Raw genomic sequence first — 26,248 nt, forward strand, 5'->3', positions numbered from 1 at the left:
GCCTTGCTGGGTACATCATCGCGTACTTCAGATGGTGGGTCCGCAGCCGTCGCTTCACCTCCACAAAACGAGCCCTTTGCCTCTGCACCTCCGCCGAGAAATCCGGAAAGACCATCAATCGGCCAGCCTGGAAGGGGATATTACCCTTTTCCCTGCTTAATCGCAGAATGGCGTCACGATCTCGGAAATTCAACAGCTTGGCGATGAATGTGCGGGGAGGCGCTCCCTCCGGTGGTCTCTTGGCCGGCATGCGATGCGCCCTCTCCACCACAAACGATGTGGAGAAGGCCTCCCTTCCGTAGGTTGTAATCAGTAGATTCTCGAGGAAGGTGGGGGGATCCTGTCCCTCAGCACCCTCCGGAAGGCCCACGAAGCGAAGGTTCGATCGGCGGGCCCTCCTGTTCTCCAAATCATCATGCTTCATGGCGAGGAGTTGTAATTGGCGCTGTACCTCCGCGTGGGAATGCTGAAGCGGATGCAGCGCATCCTCCGCAGTACTAATCCTGTCCTCCGCTTCCTTGACACGGTCCCTGAGCTTGGTCATGTCCTGTCTGATCAGGGAGATGTCCACACGTATTTCCTCAATTTTGGAGGTTAAGGATGTCTGGCATACGGAGATGGCCTCAAGCACCTTGGTAGTGTCGCTTGCCTTCTTATCATGTTTAAACATGCTTTGGAGGTTTGAAGTCCGAATGATTGTAAAGTGGAGAACGGTAGACAGTGTGAATTCAGGAAGCAGATTATGTCGTTGAGGAGCTCTGTGAATTTAGGCTGCAGAGAATTTGAGAGAATTCAGATCAAGTTAAATGCACTTTTTAGGTACAACTAATTAACTTCTCGATAGAGATATAGAATGTACAGGTCACTCACTGGTCTTACTGTGCTTCTTGGATTTAATAACATACAGTTGTTTTGCTAGTTTGGTCTCAGTATGTTTGTAGGTGGGATGTAGCCTGGTGAGTTAATAATTCACACACAGGCAGGTGCAATAAACTTGTGTTGGAGAAATACCGCAACAATTTACCACAAACCCGGAGGGAAAGCCACCTAGCCAGGTCAGAATGACAGCGCCTGTTTCAAGGGGACTGAATGTGGTCTGACCTTCTGGTCCCCTGTAGGGAGAATGTCCAGAAGAGATGAGGCCCTACTCTTACTCTCCTCGTCAGGATCCTTCCCTTGCACTGTTACTGTCCCTCACAGATGGGGTACCTGTCCCTACTCTGTCTACTCACCAAAGCGTGCCAAAACCCAGGAGCCAGAGTCTTGCATAGGCTCTGCATGACCCAAGATGGCTTGAGTCACGTGGGGTGGCAGCATCCAATGATAGCGTCCCCAGTGATCTAGGAAACCATAAAGGAACCTTGTTCCTCCTGACATCCTCTCCAGCAACAGGCCTGCAGCAGAAGGGCACCACCTGCTGTGGAGAAAGTAGACTGCACCTATATGTTAAAAAGATGAACATACATAAATTATAGTCTAGCTTACAAAATGGTTTTATTAACATCTATACATCTACTTGACCATGTTAAAAACTATGTGAAGTTATTTATCATTTTTAGAGACATATTTTGCTGTACTATTAGGATTTTCAAGTGACAGAATCTGCAATCTGCATCACATTTCTTTGTAGGAGAAAATGTATAAAACATTATATGTTACATTGTATGAATATGGGAATGTTTTATTGAGAGAACTTGTGTTGTATGGTTTATGGCCCTTTAATTCATTATTGGAAATGCCTTCAACTGGCTTTTACATCCATAACATGCTATTTGCTTTTCAATCCCTTGTAGATGTCACACCTCCTCCTCCGGCCCCTTTCGACCACAGAATTGTCTCTGCCAAACATACTCAGATTAATAGTTTTTATACTGTGGAAACAGCACATTTACTGGGAGGGTAAGTAATAGGATAAGTGATATTCTCCTATTTCAATAAATCAGCAACTATGTAGAAGTAATGACTGAAATTTTATGAGGGCTTTTTAAAATATGAGAAAAACGTGTTACATTTATTTACAGTGGAAGATTTGGACAAGTACACAGATGCACAGAAAAGGCATCGGGACTTACCTTGGCGGCTAAAATCATTAAGGCTAGAGGACATAAAGAAAAGGTCAGTGTAATTTATAAAATGCACCAGTTGCAAAATTTTAAAGTAGAACTATAGGCAAAACTTTTTTTTTTTTCATTTTGGATAGAGTAAGGGAGGGTTTATAGCCACTGTAAGGTTTATTTTTACCATCTTTGTTCCATTGGGGAGATTTCTCTTCAGTTCGTGTCCCATAGTCAACAGGAAGTGAGAGGAAGTCTCTGCAAATTAGGGAATCTCTTGGGGACCCCCAGGTCCCTAGTACTAGTGTCTCCATTGTAATATTTCCCCTCTATTACTTTTCTGGGGACAACCCAAAATATAGAATTTTCTTTTTAGTTTCACTTTCAATGAACATGGTACACAGGACATGTAGGGAGGGTAAATCTCCCTATTGGGTATACAGACACCAAAAAAACCTGATAGGTGTTCTAATTCATCTCCCCTCTATCCAAAACTAAAAAAAAAATGTTTCTTATTTAGTTATATTTGAAGATGAAAAGAAGTGTGTCTATCTGTAAACTGTTGAATAATTACCATGACATTATTTAATAGCATAATTTACTATAGGCATCTGATGGCTATAAATGGAAATATATTTCATCCAATAGAGATCTCTAGTGATGGGCAGAACTACACTTGAATACATTGCAAACTTTTAGAACTGCCTTTAGTAATTACTGGTTATCTAATTGACCCAGAATCTTTTTCTTTGAAAATTCTTTATTTTCCCTGCTTGTGAATGCTCTAGTATGATAGGCACAATTCTTCCACAGCCACAGCTTCACTATAGAACAAGACAAGTCAACTGAAGAAATGATTATACCGTACTACAGTAATTACAGTATTTATCGGCGTATAACAAGCACATTCATTTTAAGAGGGAAGTTTCAGGAAAAAAAATTAATAAATAAGGAACTTTGAAACAAAATAAGGGTCAGTGCCCATCTGCAGCCTCACCATTGCCATCAGTGCAGCCTGATCAATGTCCATCTGCAGCCTCACAAGTGCCATCAATGCAGCCTCATCAGTCCACATCAATTCAGCCTCACCATTGCCATCAATTCAGCAGCCTCATCATTGCCATCAATGCAGCAGCCTTACGATTGCCTTCAATGCAGCAGCCTCAACATTGCCATCAGTGCAGCCTGATCAATGTCCATCTGCTGCCTAGAGGGGACAGGGAGGGTGCGGGACGAGCGTGAACAGATCACATACAGTGAGAATCTCCTATGATGGATAGAACGGTGGTCCAATGGCAGCCCAGGAGACTTGACTTCCTATTACAGAGGCTGCCACGTAAACAGGAGATTCTCACTGTATGTAATCTGATGAAGCTCGTCCCGCCCCCTCTCTGTCCCCTCTGGGGCAGCAAAAATTGAAGTATCGGCCTATAGCATGCATACGCTATTTGCACATGATTTTCAGGGTGAAAAAGTGTGTGTTATATGCTAATAAATACAGTATATAAAAAAAGGCATATCCCTTTGCACGGGTATGGCATAATTTTAGTGTTGTATAGATGGAATTTTGCAGACCTGTGCAAGGCATCGTGACATTATATTACTCAGTAGTTGGTCTCCCTCTGAAAATGCTAGCTGCCTAGTTGAGTTAAACCGATGCGAGTCTGACCCGGCCGCTCCCGCCCCTTCACAGTCCAGCGCTTCAGTGAGCGAGGGGGGGGGGGGGGCAGAGCAGTTACCAGCTCTCTGCTCAGGGAGCTATGAGAACCAAGTGATCAGTGGTGATTGATCGCTTAGTTCTCAGTCTTAGACCTGGCGGGGAACAGATGCAGCATTGGACCGATCTGCTGCATCCACCTTGGCAAGTATGATTAAAAAAAATTTAACATTTCCATACTTCCCTTTTAACAATTAATTTTTTTGTTTTAATGTTATTTTGCATTTAAAAAGAAAGCCAAATTTAAAAATAAATACTTTTTAAACTTGTAAATAACTTTAGAATGCTTTACAGTAGAATCATAACTTTAAAGTCATTATAAATGTCACAAGTTATAGAGTAAATGTGTGCTTTTTATCCACAGGAGCACATCCTTGTTATTTTAAAGCAGAACCCTGGTCAGCAATAATCATAAATAGCCTCCATTACCACCCCTTCCGTTGATACATTATCGCTACATTTTAGACAAAATAAAATCTTGAATGTACCTATTATTTTTTGCTAACGTTTGTCTCATGCTGCACCATTCTTCTTCACCTTTCTGCAGTGCTTTTACTGAGAATGGGAAGAAGCAGAGCTCAACATCCTCATATACCTGCATAAGCTCCCAACTGTCCCTGATTTCAAGGGACTGCACTCAGAGTGCAGGTAAACATGGCCCTCACATGAGGCAAGGAAGCATATTAGGAACAAAATCCATCATAATCCATATAATTATATATATCAATGCACTTTTTTTCTTTCGAAAAGTGTTCCCCAGTGCTAAACCTTTCATCCAATTTCTGAATTGCATTTCTAAATTTCAGAGCCAGTTTAACCACTTCCCGACCAGCGCACGACGATGTACGTCAACAGAATGGCACGGGCAGGCATATTGGCGTACATGTACGTCCAATATTCGTTGCCGCCGTGCCATCGGGAGCGCGCCGCCGGCGGCGCGCTCCCGCACTGGTCGGGACCCCCGTGAGTCCAGTCGCGGGACCCGCGGACTCGATCGCCGCGGGCATCCCCGCGATCATCTCACGGAGCGGCCGAATGGAGGAAATGCTGTATAAACAACATTTTTCCATTCTGCCTAGCAACTAGTGACGCTGATCTCTGCTCCATGTGATTGGAGCAGAGATCAGTGTACACTAAATGAAAGCCCAACCCCCCCACAGTTAGTAACACACCCCTAGGAACACTTAACCCCTACACTGCCACCCACTGGTTAACCCTTTCACTGCCAGTGTCATTTACACAGGAATCACTGCATTTATATAGCAGTGATTACTGTATAAATGACAATGGTCCCAAAAATGTGTCAAAAATGTCCGATGGGTCCCCCACAATGTCGCAGTCACAATAAAAATCGCAGATCGCCGCCATTACTAGTAAAAAAAAAAATAATAAAAAATTATTAATAAAAATGCTATAAAACTATCCCTATTTTGTAAACGCTATAACTTTTGCGCAAACCAATCAATAATCGCTTATTGTGATTTTTTTTACCAAAAATATGTAGAAGAATACGTATCGGCCTAAACTGAGGGAAAAAAATGTTTTTTTATATATTTTTGGGGGATATTTATTATTACAAAAAGTAAAAAATAATGCATTTTTCAAAATTATCGTTCTATTTTTGTTTATAGCGCAAAAAATAAAAACCGCAGGGGTGATCAAATACCACCAAAAATAAGCTCTATTTGTGGGAAAAAAAGGACGTTAATTTTGTTTGGGAGCCACGTCACACGACCGCGCAATTGTCAGTTAAAACGACGCAGTGCCGAATCGCAAAAAGTGGTCTGGTCTTTGACCAGCAAATTGGTCCGGTCTGAAAGTGGTTAAAGGAATAAAAAAAAGTAATTTTGGGTTTAACTAATCTTTTTTTTATAATTCTCCTTTAACCCCCCTGACGGTATTCCCGAGTCTGGCTCGGGGTGGAATTTTTATACCAAAAGCGGTAACCCCGAGCCAGACTCTGGACTGCATCGCTGGATCCAGGAGGACGTTTACTTACCTTCTTCCTTGGATCCAGCGTTGTCTCCCCGCTGTACGAGCGAGCCGATCTCCATTCCCTGCGAGCTTTGCGACGCACGGGGACGGAGATCGGCGCCAAATTCAAAAAGTGAAACACACACATTACATACAGTATAATGTAATCTTACAGATTACATTGCTGTATGTAAAAATTTCACATCCCCTTTGTCCCTAGTGGTCTGTCCAGTGTCCTGCATACAGTTTTATATAATAAAAACTGTTCTTTATGCCTGCAAACTGGAGATTGTCCATAGCAACCAAAACTGTCCCTTTACATCAAAAATTATTTTAGACCAGCTGGAAAATAGCGATAATAAATTGGAATCACTCGCAGAATTGAGCGATAGCGATTTGTGGGGAGATCCGTCATCAAATACTGAAAAGTAATGAGAGTGACAATTCTGCAACTGAGCAAATTTCTGTGTTTTTGATTTGATTACATTATTGAATAATTTTTATTATTGTTATATTATTTGGTACAATTATTTATAATAATTTATTATATTATAATTTATGATTTCATTTTTCAAACTTTATCATACCCGGGATGTCTGCTAGACTCTGGTTTGGACAGATTTAAGAGAGTTATTCCTAAGAATTACAGGACTACAATCTAAAACGCCAAATTTTCATGCAAAATAATGGTACTGCTTTTAGCACCTAAAATCCGAAATAATCGTACTGCCAGGGAGGTTAAGGGGCATAGCAGAGGGTGTGTCTTATGGCTACATACTTTTGTTAATAGATGTCCCTCATTCCCATCTCAAAAAGTTGGGAGGTATACATAGAGACTACATTTCCCAGAAGACCTAGCATCTCATGCTATGGGAGACAGTTGCCTGTTTCATGTTTGAATGTAGTAACATCCATTGTTATTACTAAATACATCATAAGCAAGGGTGAGAGAGATGTCAGTCACGCCATGTGGGTGTATCTCTGCAACTAGTAACATCCACTGGCAGCACCAGCAATGTAATTATGTCTCTTGTGTAATTTGAAGAATTACATAGGGGTATAAACTAGACTGTGGCTAGGAAAGGAAAAGTCAGGCCTGGAATAAAAACCCCGAAGGAATATACGGAGGGACAGCATGGCTGGGTTAAAAGAGGAGTGGAGGACTGGGGTGGAGAGTTGGTAAAGTTTGTAGGATGCAGGAAGGAAGGGTACTGAACTGATTGGTGTAGCGGATTAGATGGATTGGGTCCATAGGGGGTTGTAGGCAGGGCGGTCCCAAGAAAGTTTCAGTAGAAAGACGGCAGACATCAGGGAATCTTCCCACCCTCCTTCCTCTGTATTTAGTCATGGATTTTCTTCTTACAGGGTTGAGTTTTCTTGGGGATAGAGGATCTGTCATGGCAACTAATTTAGTACCTTTATATCAGTAATTGAGTACCTGACCCTGTCTCTGAGTAAGTGGGGTTCTGTTGGAGGCCTACGTTATGGGTCACAGGTATAACTTGGTTGCCTAAAAGGGCCTTGAGACTCCAGTATACATTCATCTGCTGTTTTTTGTTATGTATATTTGGTATTTATATAGGTTATTTAATTTGTTATTTATATTTTGTTAAATAAAGTGGCTGAGAGGGCCATTAAATTCCAGTTGGTGTCAGAGTGTCTGATTTAAACAGGTTTTGGTAGTGGAGTGACCAGGCCTTAACTTAATCTTTTATACCCTAGTCGTGGCAGTGTAATGCTGGCTGTTGCACAAGTGTGAGCAAACATCAATGGTGCTTGGTTGCTCAGCTATGATACTCAAAGTGGGAGCAGAAATGTTGCTAATAAAAATATTATGTTTATTTTTTTAGGAGGAAGTGAAAAATGAGATTCAAGTCATGAACCAGCTGAATCACGTTAATCTCATTCAGTTATATGATGCCTTTGAGTCCCGAAATGACTTAGTCCTTGTTATGGAATAGTAAGTGTATTTATTTTTTCCTTTTCTTGATGTCTATATAAAAGCCAGGGCTCACATACAATTGCAGAAACCAGGTAAGATATCAGATGTCTTTCAAGCATTCTGATTAGTAAACTACTCAAGTATCACCTTTCATGTTATGAAAACAAATAAAGCAAGAAGTTTGACAGGTCACTATGGGCAACAACTTTATTTTGCAATTTTCTTTTCTCTGATATTAATGACCTCCAAAGTGTTTACCACATCTGCATCTGTCACGAAGCAAAGAAAGTCTGGATGCAAAATAATCTCTAATTGTAGATGTAGAGTAAGATGTAGATCACTGTCCTGATCATTGCTACAGTCTCATGCCAACGTCTTTGTAGCTGCAGCCATTCTGAATAAATATTTCCAGCATCAAGCCATAGGTTAATATTGAAGGTAACTGTTAGGAAGCAGGAGAATCCTGTTAACAGCCAGCTTAATTTGGCAAACATCTAGACAAGCGTAAGGCAGTGCATTTTCTGTAGGGACTTATTATATATTTTACTGAAGATAAACCCTTTTCTTTTGGAAATCCATTGTGTGCTTTTGCAGAAAAAAAAGTGAACTTTGATTTTATAGAACTGATTTGTGAGCACCTGTTTTCCCCCCGACCCTACAATTGGTGGATAATGTATTTGTCAGATTGAGGGGTGCAGTCCAGTCCTATGTTGTGAATTAATTCTGCACATGCTAAAAGTCTGCAGCAAAGATATGAAGGAGCTAGTCAAACAGCTGGTGCTGGCTAATATGCAAGTGCAAACCTACCATGAGAAGTTCCTGGTGCAGCAGGAATAAGAGACTAACTACTTGCTTACTGGACAGATTGCAACGACCTAGCAATCTAAAGTGCATATGGCTGATGGAAAGCCGTGCAGTAGGCCCTTCAAAAAATGCCTGCCACAGACAGCATTGAAGCTTTTCCAATGCTTTTTGAATGGATTGTCATGAGAAAAGGGCTGGCTAAGAAAAACTGGGTGATTATATTGGCCCCTTTTCTAATTCTGATTGTGGATCCCCAGTAGGCATAGTTCAGCTTGGCCCTGGAATCCACATGCAACTAAAAACTGTTGAAGGGTAAAATATTGGCCAGGTAGGGAGTACATCCAACCATGAGAGCAACCTGTGCCCCTACCTGGAGCTTTGACAAGACTAAACCTGCACGTGCACACCTTTATTCCCTGATGCACCGGCTCCAGAATTGGCTACAACCACAGGTGGTGACCCTCATTATGATTGTGGAATGGGTCACCCTGTGCAGATTTGTATTTGTCTTTCCAGGAAACTGTACTACTAGGTGGCTCAGGGTCAAACCCAATCCCTGGATGAAATCACAACTAAGGATTCTTAGGGGTGCTTTTTTTATCGAAAGAACCACTCCCGACCTAGGAAGTGCACCTCAGCCCCAAGGTCCCCTGGTGGTGTAAAACTGCCTCAAAAAGCACCTTGACAATTAACTGTCCAAAAAAAGTCAAGCTGAAAGAGAACCCCTCAAGGTTCTTTGGGTTTTTTAGCAGCTCAGTGCCCTAAGAGAATGGCATGATGGAGTCTGTGGTTGGCCAACAATTCTCCATGTATCCTTATGTGGTGCATACTGCTGCAACTGTAAATCCACAGGATTTTGTGATGCGGGTTAATGAATGGGAGATTGTGGCACTCCTCAACTTTTGGAATGTCACCACTCTTATGGGATTTGACAGGTTGCAAGGAAAGCTGATACCTGAAGAATGAGTGGATGTCATTTGTGCGTACAAAGATGTAGACATCCTGAAACTATCCACCCCAGTGGGGACTGCCTCACTAAAGGTGGAAGTGATGCAGGGGTCACACCATGAACTGTTAATGAAGCAAGACTGGGTCTTAAATGGACAAAGGCTAAAGGTCCCGTAACCCTTTGAAAATAAGAAGTAGCCATCTGAAGAAATGTCTAATGCCAGTTCAGTCTGAACTTATGTTCAGACCAAAATTATCCCGATTAGAAGTTTGGAAAAAGGCCGAACTAAATTGGTGTTCAGCCAAGTTGAACTTCCAGCAGCAGTGGGAAGTGATATATCTAGCAACATTATTACTACTGCTACTAAATTTGACAAGTTCCCCTTAGTGCCCGTTCACACAGGGGCGACGCGACTTGCAGCGCGACTCATAGACGCGACCTGCACACGACTTCAGCGCCGACTTGCAAAACGACTTCTGTAAGTCAATGCAAGTCGCCTGAAGTCGCCCCAAATAGTACAGGAACCTTTTTCTAAGTCGGAGCGACTTGAGTCGCTCCTATTAGAACAGTTCCATAGTACAGAACGGAGCGCGACTTGTCAGACGGCTAAGTCGCCTGACAAGTCGCGGTAGTGTGAACGGGCACTCAGGCTTGTTGTGAGGAAGCCAGCCACCACCATCTTAAAAACCATGACTCATCCCTACCCCAATATATTCAGCTGTCACCAGAGAATCCACGATTGAGAGCGGAATGTAAACAAAGGGAAACGGATTGTGTAAATACAGTTTGTTAGTATCTGGTATCCCTCTTATTATTAAAGAGGGCTTACATATTCAGATACACCCCCACACACACAGACCCCCACAACACCCCCCACAACCACCAGGCCAAGGTTGTGGGGAAGCATCCTTGTCCTCATGACCAAGGTACCCCCCACCCATGTTGAGGCATTTGGACTGCTATGGATCAGTGCACAATCTTGCCTATTGACCTAGAACTTGGTTGACTTTTATCTCCTTATCATCACCTTATAGCAGCAGCCCTTTAAGAAGGCTTTAATGCCCAGCAGGTGTGACTTCTGTATAATGTGATCACTGTTATTGGCTCTCACAGTGGTTACATGATAGGGAGCCCATCTCACTGTCTTCTGATCAGAATCCTTGGCTGAGAGTTGTTGTTGACAGCTTAGTCAGTGTGCTTGGAGCACATACTGAGCGTGTATAATCTCTTGCCACCATGGACGCATATGTGCTGTATCTCTGTGTTAAATCCCACCTCTCTTGCCAACATATATATAAATTGCACGACAAAAGATTAACAGTCAGCTCCCATTGTCTTCAGTGGGGTTTGGATTTAGCACCCATACTTTAGTACTGTTTACCAAATCTGCCTCAAACCAAAATCTAGTTACATTTGGCTCATCTCTAGTCTTAAACAGTTAAACACAGACTCAGCAATCTGGGGTGGATGTGCAGTTCCCCACTTTGCTCTAAATCATAATCTGTTTCACAGAAACACCATGGAGTGTGACAAAGTGGTTGAACAACTAGTGATACCCCACCCTTTTAGCTACAACGTGTTACATTTGGCTCATGCTCATGTGTTTGATGCTCATCTTAGTAAAGCTAAAATTCAGGAATGGGTTTTGCAATATTTTTACTGGCGCAGCGTAGACAAGGAGATCCAGAACTTCTGTGATTCCTGCCCAATCTGTCAAAGAACACTTGACAACCCAGAAACAATGAGTTAAAGAATTACCTCATTCAGAGTTATCACATGGGAGATGTTTCAGATGTTTGCAAGAACATGTTTTTTGTCCAAGATCTTAACCAATAAAGGGACCTTCTTTATGGTTATAAAGAGGTTCTGCAAAATGTATCTGTATCTTTCCTAAACTAATGGGTTCATTGAATGGTTCAGCAAAACCCTAAATGGGACATTTGAGAAAGTGCTTGAAAACAATGGTTGTGATTGGTATTGTTTTCTATAGCATTTGTTATTTGCCTTGTGGCAGTTTCCAAGTTATCCACTAGGTTCTCGCCCTTTGAGCTTGGTCATTGACAAATGTGGTTAAAGATACATGGGAACTAGACCCTATTGCAGTGTAGTGGGACACATTGCACAAAGGCAGAACTGAATGGCACATGTAATGCCCATACTAAGAGAGCATTTGCAGGCTTGGCAAGAGACTCAAAGCTGATAATCCAACTAGTTCATTAAGGTCAATTTCAGCCTGTCGATTGAGTTCTTGTATTGATGCCAACTGTTGATGTGAAAAGTGTGGCATGCATTTGTATTCAGCCCCCTTTACTCTGATACCCCTGACTAAAATCTAGTGGAATCAATTGCCTTCAGAAATCACCTAATTAGTAAATAGAGTCAACCTGTGTGTAATTTAATCTCAGTATAAATACAGCTGTTCTGTGAAGCCCTCAGAGGTTTGTTAGAGAACCGTGGAGACACAGCATTAAACAGCATCATGAAGGCCAAGGAACACACTAAACAGGTCAGGGATAAAGTTTAAAGCAGGGTTAAGTGATAAAAAAAATGCCAAGTTTGAACATCTTACGGAGCACCATTCAATCCATCATCGGAAAATGGAAAGAGAATGGCACGACTGCAAACCTACATGGCCGTAACTGAAAGACTGGGCAAGGAGAGCATTAATCAGAGAAGCAGCCAAGAGGCCCATGGTAACTTTGGAGGAGCTGCAGAGATTTACAACTCAGGTGGGAGAATCTATCCACAGGACTACTGTTAGTTGTGCACTCCACAAATGTTCATAGAAAAGTGGCAAGAAGAAAGCCATAAGAAGTCCCGTCTGAAATTTGAGAGAAGCCATTTGGGGGACACAGCAAACATGTTGGAGAAGGTGCTCTGGTCAGGTGAGACCAAAATGTAATTTTTTTGGCATAAAAGCAAAATGCTATATGTGGTGGAGAATTAACACTGCACATCACCCTGAACACACCATGCCCACCGTGGTGGTGGCAGCCTCATGTTGTGGAGATGCTTTTCTTCAGCAGGGACAGGGAAGCTGGTCAGAGTTGATGGGAAGATGGATGGAGCTAAATACAGAGACATTTTATAAGGAAACCTCTTAGTCCTTATACACACGATCGGACATTCCGACAACAAAATCCGGATCTTGTCCAAAACTGGTGTTGCATACACACGGTTGGATAAAGTTATCGGAAAATCCGATCGTAACGTGATGCCGTTTTTTTAGTTACGACGGGACTACGTTCAGACTAGTAGCCAATAGCTTTGGTCTAGGAATTTGATTTGAGCATGCATAACACTTTGTCCGATCGGAATTCTCTACAAACGATTGGACTTTGTCCGATCGGATCATGTTGTCTGAACTTTTTATATCCAGCTCTCAAACTTTGTTGGTCGGACATTCCGACGGAAAAAGTCAGATGAAGCCCACACACGGTCGGCTTATCCAACAACACGGTCCGATCGGACATTTTCCGTCTGAATGTCCGACCGTGTGTACAAGGGCTTAGAGTCTACAAAAGTATTGAGACTGGGACTGAGGTTCACCTTCCAGCAGGACAATGACCCTAAACATACAGCCAGAACTACAATGCAATGGCTTAGATCAAAGCATATTCATGTGTTAGAATGGCCAAGTCAAAGTTCAGACCTAAATCCAATTGAGAATCAGTGGCAAGACTTAAAAATTGCTGTTCACAGACGCTCTTTATCCAATGTGACAGAGCTTGAGCTATTTTGCAAAGAGGAATGGGCAAAAATGTCACTCTCTAGATGTGCAAAGCTGATAGAGAAATCCACAAAAAGACTTGCAGCTGTAATTGCAGCAAAAGGTGGTTCTACAAAGTATTGACTCACAAGGGCTGAATACAAATGCATGCCACACTTTTCACATATTTATTTGTAAAAACTATTGAAAACCATTTTTCATTTTCCTTCCACTTCACAATTATGTGCCACTTTGTGTTGGTCTATCACATAAAATCTTAATAAAATACATTTAAGTTTTTTGTCATAACATGACAAAATGTGGAAAATTTCAAGGGGTGTGAATAATTTTTCAAGGCACTGTACAAGATCTACCATCCCCCAAAGACACACAAAGCTCACAGCCCTCAGGAGCTGGGAAGATGTGATGGGTGGTGGTTTAATAAGTCATAAGAATTCTCCAGTAAAATCATTGGCAGTTTATTCACAAAATGTAAAAAAAGTCTGACTTGATAAAGCGCATGCGCACAAAACGCATTGTCACGGCAACAGGGGAGCATGTGTTCCACGCTGGCCACGGCGGCTGCCTCTTCTGGAATCGTGTTTCTGTCTAGAGTACCAGTGACACCATTCTTACATGACAGGCATTGAGGCCTCTCTATTTGAGTACCGTGCCTCTGTCCAGGCTCCAGTGATTTCATCCACACACGATGGCTGGTCTGGCTCGCATACACTGTTTGCTTCTTCCATCCCATGGCCGTAATGGTTGGCACCTCCCACAGATCTTCCCATCCCAGAACTTATTCATCAGTGCTTTAGCCAGCTTCACAACCAGCGGGGTAACATAATCCCATAAACATTTAAGTGCATTGTGGTTTTTACTTTTGCCAACAATTGTACTGGAGAATTCCCTATGACTTATTGAACCACCAGTCATCACATCTTCCCAGCTGCTGAGCTCTGTCAGCTTTGTGCCTTCAGTTTCCTAGCATCCAATTCCATGTTACTGGACAGCAGCACAGTTGAGCTGTAACCACATAGAGTGACTTTTCAGATATTAATGCCTGGAACCCAGTCTCCATCATTCCCCGAAGAGAACACCCTACCAAATTTAACATGTTAATCTTATCAAACCCAGAAAGGAAAGAGAGGTGGACAGTGGTCCAGATAGTACAGGAACATTCAAGATAAAAAAATAAGATTATCTGTGCAGGAGTGCAGCATCACACAAGTGCCGGTGGTCTTGTTGACTGCTGGGTTGCTGGTAGGCTGGCATGCCAGATGAGAGCGGATGTCCTATAAACTGGAACAGGCTGGTGCTTGGATGTAAAAAGCAGAAGAGCAGGTCCCAGTGGCTATCGGGCAGATGCTTACAGCTGGTTAGATCCGTAAGGACTGAAACACAGACAGAGCCAGGTCATACACATGCGGTCAGACCAGGTACAGATGCGGAGGCAGTAGAGGAGTCGAGGTCGATGCAGGTGGAGAGCAGGAGTAGTCAGAACAAGCTGGGTCAATAACTGGAACAGAAACAGATCAACAGGTAACAGGACAATCATGGGAACGCTGTAGATGAGACAGCACTGATCCTGGGTGCTGATCTAGCTTAAATAGCCCATTTGGAGCCTTTATCTGTTATGGTATGTGCCAAACACATTTGTTCGCATTCTGGTTCATGCGCATATGCGTGCGTGTGTTAGTGGGTGCTAATGCGCCTCTTCTTCCAGGCATTTGGGGAACATGGATTTGTCTGTCGCTATTCTTCTGTCTTCTGACAGTACCTTCCTGACACCTGTTCTCGAAACAGGCCAATATATTTTTTATTGGACTTATTTGTTATTTTGATAAAAATAAGCCCTTTCACTTTTCATCTTTTGCTAAAAATAAAGTGGATTTTGATAACGGAACTGTGGCGGCAGGCATCTTCTGATTCCTGCTGCGGCTCTGAGCAGCTAGTTGCAGTCACTAGACCTGTTCACCATAATGACAGATCACCAGAGGCCACATCTGTTCGTAGAGCCAGCGATCACCACAGGTAATCACTGGCTGTGCAGAAAAGCCACAAGATCTATCCAGTAGTTTGTAGACGCTATAACTTTTGCTCAAACCAATCAATATACACTTATTGTGATTTTTTTTTTTTTTTACCAAAAATATGTAGAAGAATACATATCCGCCTAAATTGAGAAAAAAAAGAGCATATTTATTATAGCAAAAAATACAAAATATTGTGTTTTTTTCAAAACTTATGCTATTTTCTTGTTTGTAGCGCAATAAATAAAAAACACAGAGGCAATCAAATACCACCAAAAGAAAGCTCTATTTGTGGGGAAAAAGGGACGTAAAAATTGTTTGTGTACAGTGTCGTATGACCGCGCAATTGTCAGTTAAAGCAACACAGTGCTGAATCCAAAAAATGGCCCAGTCGTTCAGGAGCCAAATCTTCTTGGGCTTAAGTGATTAATACATTCTGTACTGGGTCCTGGAGCATGGAGACTTTATAGAGCTTTGAGTGGAATAAAGCGTCTGATATTCCTAGGTCCACATGTTACAAGGTTGCCAAATCATAAATAATTAGTCTCAGCTGTGCACAGGCCATCATAAATGTGAGCTGACATAAATAATAATTATTTTGAAAAGGTTGACTGCTGACAGAACACAAAAAAGTACAAGGGCTACCTGTTTGTATTTTGAAACCCATTGGGGTTCCATGTTAATAAGGACCTGACCCGAGTTTAGTTAATGGCTCTACTGAGCATATGTTTTGTTCACGTTATGCTATTTATTTGCTGTACAATCATGTGCAGTTTTACAACAGCGATTTTATCCCCTCCATTTCCTTTAAAAAATATTTATATGAAATATTGTTTTCTCTTCTCAACAGCGTGGATGGTGGTGAACTGTTTGACAGGATTATTGATGAAAAGTGCAATCTTTCTGAAGTGGATACAATATTATTTATAAAGCAGATCTGTGAAGGAATTCAGTACATGCATCAAATGTACATTATACATTTAGACCTTAAGGTACTGTAACTTGGGGCATTTTTACTTACAAGCTGTTTTTAAGGCAAGGGGGGACAAGAGCATAGCAGTATAGCAGAGTACAGCTAATATTGTATTTTATTCTGTATATTTGAAATAGCTGAAATAAAAACAGCTTTCCTAAAAAACCCTTTAGTGTGCCACATTTTATCTTTCTCACTTTAGTAATCCTCTTGTGCCACTGGAGACGGCATGCATTCTTATGCAAATATTAACTTTCAAAAAGGCAAAAAATATATAAATAGGCTAGCAAAATACTAAAGCATATTTAGGCACTGAGCACTGGCAGGGGGGAGACTAGTCTATTCTTCCCGATTTTAAATTCTATTAGTTTTAAATCCTAGTATTCGTCGTCAAATCTACAATAGTAAATGAATCTGGCTGGTTCGACCTTTGTTATCTGGACTCCATTTTGCAAATTAATACTTTATGCACATGTAAGATGATCTGATTTACAACATTCCTATGCACGTTGTATTTATGTTTCTAGGATGGATTCTGACTTTATTCTCATTTCTTTTCAGCCAGAGAATATTATGTGTGTGAGCCGAGAAGATTATCAGATCAAAATTATTGATTTTGGCCTGGCTAGAAGGTAAACTTTTATTGCTTGCACAATTGTCTTAGCATAATATTGAAGGTACCGAAAATAATAATTTAAAATAAAGCTAATGTATTTCTACAGAATGATCTGTAATCATTAAAAAAAAAAAAAAAGCTTCTAGTTTCAAATATCATCTACAACACAAAATACATATGTGCCCATGATGTCATTGTGAAAAAAAGAGCACAAGATAGTTGCACTTTATTGATATAATAATTCTAAGAACCCGTTAAACAGAAAACTGTTGGGGTATTATTTGTGTCAATAAAGTATATTTTATGTTCTGTTATGAATCCTTTTATCTAAAGCCCCATACACACTATCATAATTTCTGCAGATTTTTGTCTTCAGATTTACCAAAACCATGTAGTGCAAGGGCCTGTCTGATTGCATACACATTTAAAATCCTAAGGTTTGACCTCATATTATATGGTTTTGGTAAATCTGAAGGAAAAAAATCTGCAGAAATTCTGATAGTGTGTATGGGGCTTAAGACTTGCTGATGTGAAGATGTCCTCATAATTACAGGGCTATGACATCATTAATTGCTTCAATAAAATTGTCACACCAAAAGCCTTCTACTTTCATAGCGATACACTTTGAATGTAAACCCGACCCCTAACTGGAATTAACTGTTTGCATACTAATATGCAGTTACTTCCTGATAATTCTTTAGTGGCGGGCAAATGCTTTATATCCTTTCCATGTTGTAATTGCAGCTTCTATAGTTCTATTCAATGGATTGTGGTTAAAAAAAACACCTATTTTATTTTATTATATTTGATCATACTCTAAATAATCCAGTTAGAATGGGTTTTTGGCAAGGAATCTAAAATTGTTAAAATGTTAAACTGTAAAATGGTCCAACTGTTCATCTATGCTTAACAATTACTATTACGTTAAGAGTACAAGTTAATATCAGATGAACCGCACATACTGTAATTACCATTCTTCCAAAATAGGCGTTATCTGACACATGCTGTATGATAACCTCTTGTACAAATTATCCAGAAAACAATAAAAATTATGAAAAAAAAAAAGTACATCCGAGTAGTAAGCCAATGAAGGATCATGAGTAATATATATATATATATATATATATATATATACAGGTATATATATATCATCAATAGAAGAATTAATGAAGAAATGTATCAACTCTTTAATAGAAACAGGCAAGACTATACAGTCAGCCTATGCAAAGTTTGTCATAAAGGTCCCAGAAAAAACAGAATCAATGGCCATGGTTGTGGTTGTTATCTGTGGTGTTAACAAGGTAGTCCAGAATTAAGGCAAAATAAAATTATTTGTTTCCCTCATTATGTTATGCAATCTATGGATAGAAGACAACAGATAATCTTCCATCCAAAGATTAATCGGAAAGTAGGAAAACTACTTCAAAACAGTTTGCTTTTTGAGGCCAAGGTGCCTGTGAAGCCTCACTATGAGCAGAATGGTGCTTTATGTGTAATACAGTGTGTGATATACCAAAATACATCTGTAGTTTTGCTATTCAGTCATGCAGTGCACCACAGTCTCCCAGCACAATTCAAGCAATGAGACTCAGTAATTTATCCTGCAGGCCATTTTGTCATTCATTTTTATACCAGCCCTAAGTCTCAATCTTCTGACTTCCTCTTTTCAACAACCTAAACATATGGGACTAAGATGGGTTTCTATTCCTCATTCTAGTAAAGTGGGTATATGTTTCAAGTAGCTCCAGCGCTGGAGCTCAAGGCAAAAAAAAGGGAAAGAATTGTGATTGCACACCAATTACTTCTTACGAGTATCAACTGGGTTAATAAGAAGGTAAACATGAAGAGATCACTGCATATCATGTTATATAGACATATCACAGCACAATTTTGTTAAATAATCAACATAGGGAAATTCAGTATATGTATACAAGAGTTAGCAGTTGTAGAGTACCATAATCAAACCAAAGTGCTAAATGCAAAAAATTTTAAATTTTATAATTTGATTTAAAAATAACCAACAGTATAGAATTAAACAATTTCAGAACATATGTTGCCAAAGCTGGCCAGAGTGTGATCACGCAACTTCAACATATCTAATATAACTTGAAGTAAATATCCAGGTGTGTTGATAACATATCATTTTGAACAGTAATTTTTTTTTTCTTAGTTTTCATTTTATAGACAGCGTAGTCTTTTTTAAAGGACATTAGACTGATTTAAAGGCCATTTTTTCTATGTGGGGGGGGGGTGCTTTTTTTAGCTTTCATTTTATAGATAGCATAGTCTTTTTTAAAGGACATTAGAATGATGTAAAGGCCATTTTTTCTATTGGGGAGGGAGGGGGCTTCTGGTACCAGAAGGTCTGTTTCGACCCGCCTTAGGTGCAGAGTACCAGGTAAAACCGCCATAAGGTCTGCTGTAGAAGCCTATGATAAGTGTTCTATGAGGTTCAAAACAAAAGAAGAAAAGGCAATGAAGAATAGCTTTAGGAAGCTAAGACTGTTTGTTGGGTTCTTACGAGCTGTATGAGCTGTGACAACATTTACAATAAAGCATAAAGACTGTCATATTATTTACAGAAACTCCTCAGATTTTATTCATGTGGAAAAACCTCCTAGGCATTTCTTTGTAAGGTTACATGCCAGTTTATTCCAATCTGGTTATTACTCATTGTATGTATAAATGGCTGGTTATGTTCTGTGTCAGACTTCATTCTTCCTGTGGAGTATACTGGAAGGAATGGTGCAGCGTGTCACTACAACTTTGCCAGAATCCAGTCTGTGGGGAGCTTTTATGCTTTGTCGTCTCTTTGAAATTATACTTTATCTCTCTTTTTATTCATGTTCTAGGTACAAGCCAAGGGAAAAATTGAAAGTGCACTTTGGTACTCCAGAGTTCCTTGCCCCTGAAGTTGTGAACTATGATTTTGTCTCCTTTCCCACAGACATGTGGAGTGTGGGAGTCATTGCCTACATGCTGTGAGTTGGCCAAGAGCATACGTCTGTTTTGTGTGAAATATTCTTTATCAATTTCTTTTTTAGATTTATTCTTGGTTTCCTGTCTATGCGGGCTCTTTTGCTGAACTAGCTTTTGTGCTGATATTTGAAAGGGAAAACGCGAGTGCTGTAGCTGAAACAGCAAGGGCAAATGAAAAATAAATATTTTTATCTTTTTATACAGCAGGGTAGAGAGACAAAGAGGTAGAATTATTTATCATCCATTAAAGAGAATGATATCAATCACATTTAATGTGGCCCTCTGTGCACCCTGTGGGATGCATTCCTCACAAATTTAGTCTGTTAGTTTTATTACAGCACACAGTGCAATGCACTTATGGTGAGGATAGACATATTATATTTAAATTATTTTGGTTAAAGTGGAGCTATGGACAATATAAAAAAATAAATAAAATACATACTGTATATGATGCTCTCTGTCTCTAGCATTAGCACAGCATTTCTTTCTGAATCGCCAAGTAACATAATTATATTATCTGTTTATTCTACTGGTAGATACATTTTTTTCCACTTTAACACGGTGAGAAGGAAATCACTGCAATACTGTCACCCTGTTGATAGGGTAGTTTTAAATGGGCCTAACCACTTCAGCGCTTGTATCTGTATGCGCATTATGGACCAGATCATTTTTCTCATTTCCAATATGGCCCTGTTTACTTAGTGATAACGTTTTCATTACGCAAGATGACAAACTAATACATACATTGCTTTTTTGGGGACAAACTTGGCTTTCTTTTGTATTGCAAAAATTCTCTTCTTTTTCTCTTGTATTTCAAAAATTGTTTTATTTTTTATTTCATTGATAAACATAAATGTTTTTTTAAATGTTGACCAGTGTTAATTAAAAAAGAGAATGTTTTACTGTAAATAAAAGTATACATTTTATTCTATAAGGCTAGGTTCACACTATGAATCACCAACGAATCGCACAGGGATGTACACTACATTCCTGTACATGTGATTAAAGGGGTTGTAAAGGTAAATTTTTTATTTTCTACATAGCTTCCTTTAAGCTAGTGCATTGTTGGTTCACTTATCTTTTCCTTCGATTTCCCTTCTAAATGTTTTTTTTTCTTTGTTTTCTTTGTCTGAATTTCTCACTTCCTGTTCCTCCTCAGTAAGCTGTTCAGTAAGCTCTTCTGGCTGACTAACCACCAGCTCGAATGATGGTGAGAAGTTTACTGAGGAGAAACAGGAAGTGAGATATTCAGACAAAGCAAAAAAACATTTAGAAGGGAAATCAAAGGAAAAGGTAAGTGAACCAACAATGCACTAGCTCAAAGGAACCTATGTAGAAAATAAAAAAATTACCTTTACAACCCCTTTAAGTACAGTGCAATGTGAACCTATTCATTTTGAATGGGCTCCAATCGCACTGCATCGTGGTGCATGCCAATGGCGAAACGACCAAGGTCGCAAAGGTCGCACTTGCGACCAGGCCATGGTATTTTGCCACTGTTGGGGGGGCAGCAGGGTTGCTTGTCGCAAAGGTTCTGTGCTGAGAGCATCTTTCATACAGCTCAGAGTACTAACAGCTCCCCCTCCCTCCTCCCTTGCATGGATGGGAGAGGAGAGAGCTATTCTGCTCCTTCTACTTCCGCACCTCTTCTCCTGTGTATGCACCGCAGGAAGTGTAAAGCTGCTGGGTTTCACACTGCCTGCAGTGCACACAGGAAGAGAGGGGCCAGAGGAGAAGGAGAAGAATGGCTCCCTCAGGGTTTTAATGATTAACATAGGTAGGGAGATTGAATCAATGGGTTTACCAAGACTCCATCACAGGATGGTACTGTGGGAGTCTTAAAGGTATAGTAAAAAGCAGAAAAATGATAACAAACATCATCAAGTGTATGGTGTGCAGTAACACGCTTGCTCTACGAAACATGTAGAGCAAGCTGCAAAACATGTAGAGAAAGCGTGTTACTGCAAGCCATACACTTTTGCAGGATTAATATGATGTTTGGTATAATTTTTCTGCTTTTTTAGAGAGAAAAGTAACAACATATTTTTGCATGTATTTATTATGCAAAATCATTTTTTTTTATGAAAATTCTTTTTTGTACTATGTGTTTAATAAAAGATTATGACATAATAGGCAGGGAGAAGGGGACATATAGCTTCCAAGTCACCTGTCAAATTCCTGTAAAAAGTTATCCACTGCAGATCGCTTTTCAGAGGAAAGCCGCATGTTTAAATGAGATCTATTAGCACCGTTTTTGTATTTTTCCAGAATGTTTTATTGTTTATAACCAATAATTATTTTAAATATTTTTTTGTTTTTGAACCATAGGTTGAGTGGGCTTTCACCATTTTTAGGGGAAAACGACAATGAAACTCTGAACAACATTTTGGCTGCACAATTTGATTTTGAAAGTGAAGAATTTAAAAATATTTCAGACGTTGCAAAAGATTTCATTAATAAGTTACTCATCAAGGAAAAATGGTAAGAAATATAATCCTCCAATTTGTTTAATGCTGATGATAAGTCTATATGTGTATAACATTTTAATATAGCGGATTTATGAACTACTAGTATTTTGGTTGAAATCACCCAACAGTAGAAACTGTTTTGCAGAGGAGAATAGATGTGGCAGGTTCTGAAATGCTCCCTGAATTTCAGCACCTGGCGCGTAATAAAAACAGGAGGAAGATCTGGACAGCCGCACTCAAAAAATGTTTTTTTGCCTTTTATTCAAAAATTCTTGTGAACAAAATACAAGCCACAGCAGGAACAGACAGGTGCTAACGCATTTCACACTTCAATGTAGTGCTTAATCATAGCTTAACATAGCATAACATTGAAGAATTTTTGGAGTTCGGCTGTCCAGATCTTCTTCCTGTTTTTGATTGCTATATGCATTTCCGGCGGGGGGTGTGGGATACACTTTACTGCCACTGCACTGACCACAAACGGGGGGGGGGGGGTGGATTTAAAACCACTATCACTGACAATTGATGGGGAAATTAAATAAATAGCATTGCTACTGGGCACAGGGGGTGGTTGACAGCACTGCCACTGAAATCATTCCTGAGGGTTTTTATTGTGTTCACTTACACTAACGCTTAGGGTTATTATTGATTTAATTGATTATTTTTGGGTATTTATAGCAACCACCAACTTCAATAATCACTACAAATGTTGAAAGAAATGCAGCAGCACCAACATCTTCAGGAGTTGAGGTGTGTTATAGCCTATTCATCTTGAATGGCATGCTTAACTCAACACAATGGGGGTTATTTACAAAAGGCAAATCTACTTTGTACTACAAGTGCAAAGTGCACTTAAAAATGCACTGAAAGTGCACTTGGAAGCGCAGTCGCTGTACATCTTAGGGGTAGATCTGAAATGAGGGGAAGCTCTGCTGATTTTATTATCCAATCATGTGCAAGTTAAATTGCTGTTTTTTATTTTCCTTGCATGTCCCCCTCAGATCTACAGCGACTGCACCTCCAAGTGCACTTTCAGTGCAATTTCAAGTGCATTTTGCACTTGTAGTGCAGAGTGGATTTGCCTTTAGTAAATAACCCCCAATGTACAAAAAATTCATTGCTATTGTGAGGCCCTCTGGAAGTGATTGGGGCTGCACTTGAGGCCCTACATGAAATTAAAGATGACCACCACTGATATATGGTATCTAAGCCAGCAAGTGGCATATAGTAAAGCTGTCAAAGCTCTGGATAGAATGTGAAGGGGTTACAACCTCTGTCAGGTTTCTTTCCAGTGGGGAGATTTCACATTTCTTTCTGAGTGATCTTAAGAACCCTATAACAAAATACACGAATACAGAATACAAGCACTTGTTATAAATAAAGTGGAAGGATCAGAATGTCTGTTGTTATTTATTATTAGTGATGAGCTTCTTTCTGTGGCCAGAAACAGCAATTTCGTTTCAACACTTTTCATTATATGGCAGTTTATTTTTATTTCTATTGTGTTGATGAAGCCAGTCACAGTTTACTAGATAACTTCACTCCATTTCTTTATTTATTAGTGTGATCTATTTTTTTTAATTATATTTGATTATGGCCTTTTTCTGTATTTCAAAAATGGTTGTTTTAATTCTAGTTGGAGAATGAGCGCAACTGAAACATTAAAGCATTCTTGGTTATCAAATGCCAAATTGCACTATACCATTAGCCAGAATTCAACCATGTTGGTAAGTACTGAATATTTTTTACCAAGTATAAGTTATTAAAAACATGAACACATCATTCAATTAGAAAAATATATCATTCAGTAGGTTCACTTTACTAAAGAGATGGAGACTGCTAACATAGCCAAGTAAATATTCACTTTGCATAGTGAATGTTCACTTAGCTTAGTAAATACTTTTTTTTTTACATTATTTTTTTAAATTTCCCGTGCACGTTGGATATTCAATGTGAACACAGCTTCACCTTATTTACTAAGCCTGGTGAAAAGTCTTTACTGCTTTAGTAAAACAACTCTAACATTTTATTTTTCAATTAAAAAACAATTATCTTTGATATTTTCTTTTATGTTGCATATAACATATTATTTAAATATTATATAACATGTCGCAAGAGTAATTTTAGTTTAATAACTAAATTAATGTATTAATGTATTCTACCATACATACCCCATGGAAAAATACAGAAGAAAATGAACAAGCTCAGAATTCATTATCATGTTTTAATCTCAAAGTTAATGCCATAATATTGTTATAATGAAACACAAAGTAATCGTAGACCTCTAATACATAGCTGTCATTTGAAGTGCCAACAGTCTTAATTTCTTACCAGTGTGTTTAATGGCTTTATTTCCCTTATATATGTTACTTGCAAGTAGGCAATAAAAGCTACTATTCATTCTTTCTTTCCATTTCAGAGAAAAATTCAAAGCTGCCCTGTGTCCGAGACACCTGTAGAGCAGTGACATATTCCAGGCTGTAATAAGCAGGTTTGTTGAAATAGCGTACATTGCACAGTCTCGTTGTGTCATATATACCATGTTTAACAAACGTCTCCTGTGAGTGTTACTGTCTGTATTCTAATACAAGCTGGGCTGACTTAAAAATTGAGAGATACACAAGGGTGTTGTCTGACGCTACTAATCAGATTTCAACTGCTATTTTCCCAGTGTGGGTAATAACACAAAGGAAAGCTGCTTTCTCCACTGTTTCAATTCTTAACCCATTGTCATAAATGTTTGGGTCCCTTTTTGGTACTTTTTTAAATATCCCAAGAGGTGTTTGATTTAGGCCAGACTAGAAAACTTGTGTTTACAACATAAAATGGGATTCTACCTATATGATATTTCCACTGTTCTGAGCAAAGCAACAGAACAGATCCATGTAAGGTATCAAAGAACAAAAAAAAAAAACATCCTTAGAAACTAGCCCTGTCACCTTATATTTTTATTTGAACAGTTAAAAATGCTTGCTAAGTCATGTCTTAGTTTCGTTAAGGAATAAAGAAATATACTTGCTGCTAGTGTCATATACTGAAATACTGAAATATTATTGGTCATTGGTCAATGACAAATACCTTTAATGTTTTTTTTTCACCCTGTCATCTGATGGTTAGTATGTGACACTAATGCCCCATACACACGATCAGAAATTCCGTGCATGGTTTTTCCAACGGAATTCCACTAAAGCCTTGCATACACACAGTTGCACAAAAGTTCTCTGAACTTTCGACCATCAAGAACGCAGTGATGCACAACACTATGACGAGCCAGTGAATATGAAGTTCAATGCTTCCAAGCATGTGTCGAATTGTTTCCAAGCATGTGTGATTTTTTTTTTTTTTGCGTGTCCGAATTGCATACAGATGAACGCATTTTTGGAAAATAACTTTTTCGGACTGAAAAATAAAGAACCCGCTCTCAATCTTTTGCTGGCTGGAATTCTGCCAGCAAAAGTCCAATGGAGCATACACACGGCCGGAATTTCTGACCAAAAGTTCACATCTGACTTTTGCTGGCAGAATTTCTGATCGTGTGTATGGGGCATAAGGGTTTCTAAGGTTATGACGTTTGACCTAAAGAGTCATATACTATCCATTTTTGTAATCTGTCAGAAGAAAATTCCCAGTCCTGAAGAGGATGTGAATGTGCTCTGGGTGGGGAATCAGACATTTTCCAGCCTGTGCCAGCAGCTGACATGCGATCCCCACAAAAGTAATTGCTGCTCTTAAATGACATTCAAGTTAGCCTACCATACTGGTTTTCCTAATTATTTTCCTTGCCAGGTAAGATACTGGTCCAGCACAGGCAGGGGATGGTGTTGCAAGCTTGATATGAGTCAAGATATTTGCAAAATATTGGTAATTTGTCCAGAATTACACAGTTCAAGCCTAGAGTGATATCTCAGTTTCCACAAAGGGGCTGAAAGATGCTGTTGTATTGAATGATATGGTGTAACAATGAGCTGCGGCATTCTGGCAGTGCCTACAGTCCTTTTTGAGTAGCTGTAATTACCTTCATGTCTGAGTA

The 26,248-nt window shown here is 39.6% G+C and overlaps 1 protein-coding gene across 3 annotated transcripts in view; it reads left to right on the forward strand.

The window, feature by feature from the left end:
* MYLK4 (myosin light chain kinase family member 4) overlaps positions 1-26,248 on the forward strand; it is a 232,870-nt gene that overhangs the window by 198,259 nt on the left and 8,363 nt on the right. For all 3 annotated transcript variants that reach the window (XM_077492098.1, XM_077492099.1, XM_077492097.1), the window contains 9 exons: positions 1,794-1,899; positions 2,022-2,115; positions 7,596-7,705; positions 16,033-16,174; positions 16,717-16,787; positions 19,624-19,752; positions 22,079-22,231; positions 23,855-23,945; positions 24,638-24,709. In XM_077492098.1, the coding sequence (XP_077348224.1) occupies positions 1,794-1,899; positions 2,022-2,115; positions 7,596-7,705; positions 16,033-16,174; positions 16,717-16,787; positions 19,624-19,752; positions 22,079-22,231; positions 23,855-23,945; positions 24,638-24,685 (944 nt within the window). In that variant the 3' untranslated portion in view covers positions 24,686-24,709. The remainder of the gene's footprint in view (positions 1-1,793; positions 1,900-2,021; positions 2,116-7,595; positions 7,706-16,032; positions 16,175-16,716; positions 16,788-19,623; positions 19,753-22,078; positions 22,232-23,854; positions 23,946-24,637; positions 24,710-26,248) is intronic.

The sequence above is a fragment of the Lithobates pipiens genome, unplaced genomic scaffold, assembly GCF_037356315.1.
Source record: "Lithobates pipiens isolate NorthernLeopardFrog02 unplaced genomic scaffold, aLitPip1_a1.2 Scaffold_19, whole genome shotgun sequence".
Classification (NCBI taxonomy): Eukaryota; Metazoa; Chordata; class Amphibia; order Anura; family Ranidae; genus Lithobates; species Lithobates pipiens.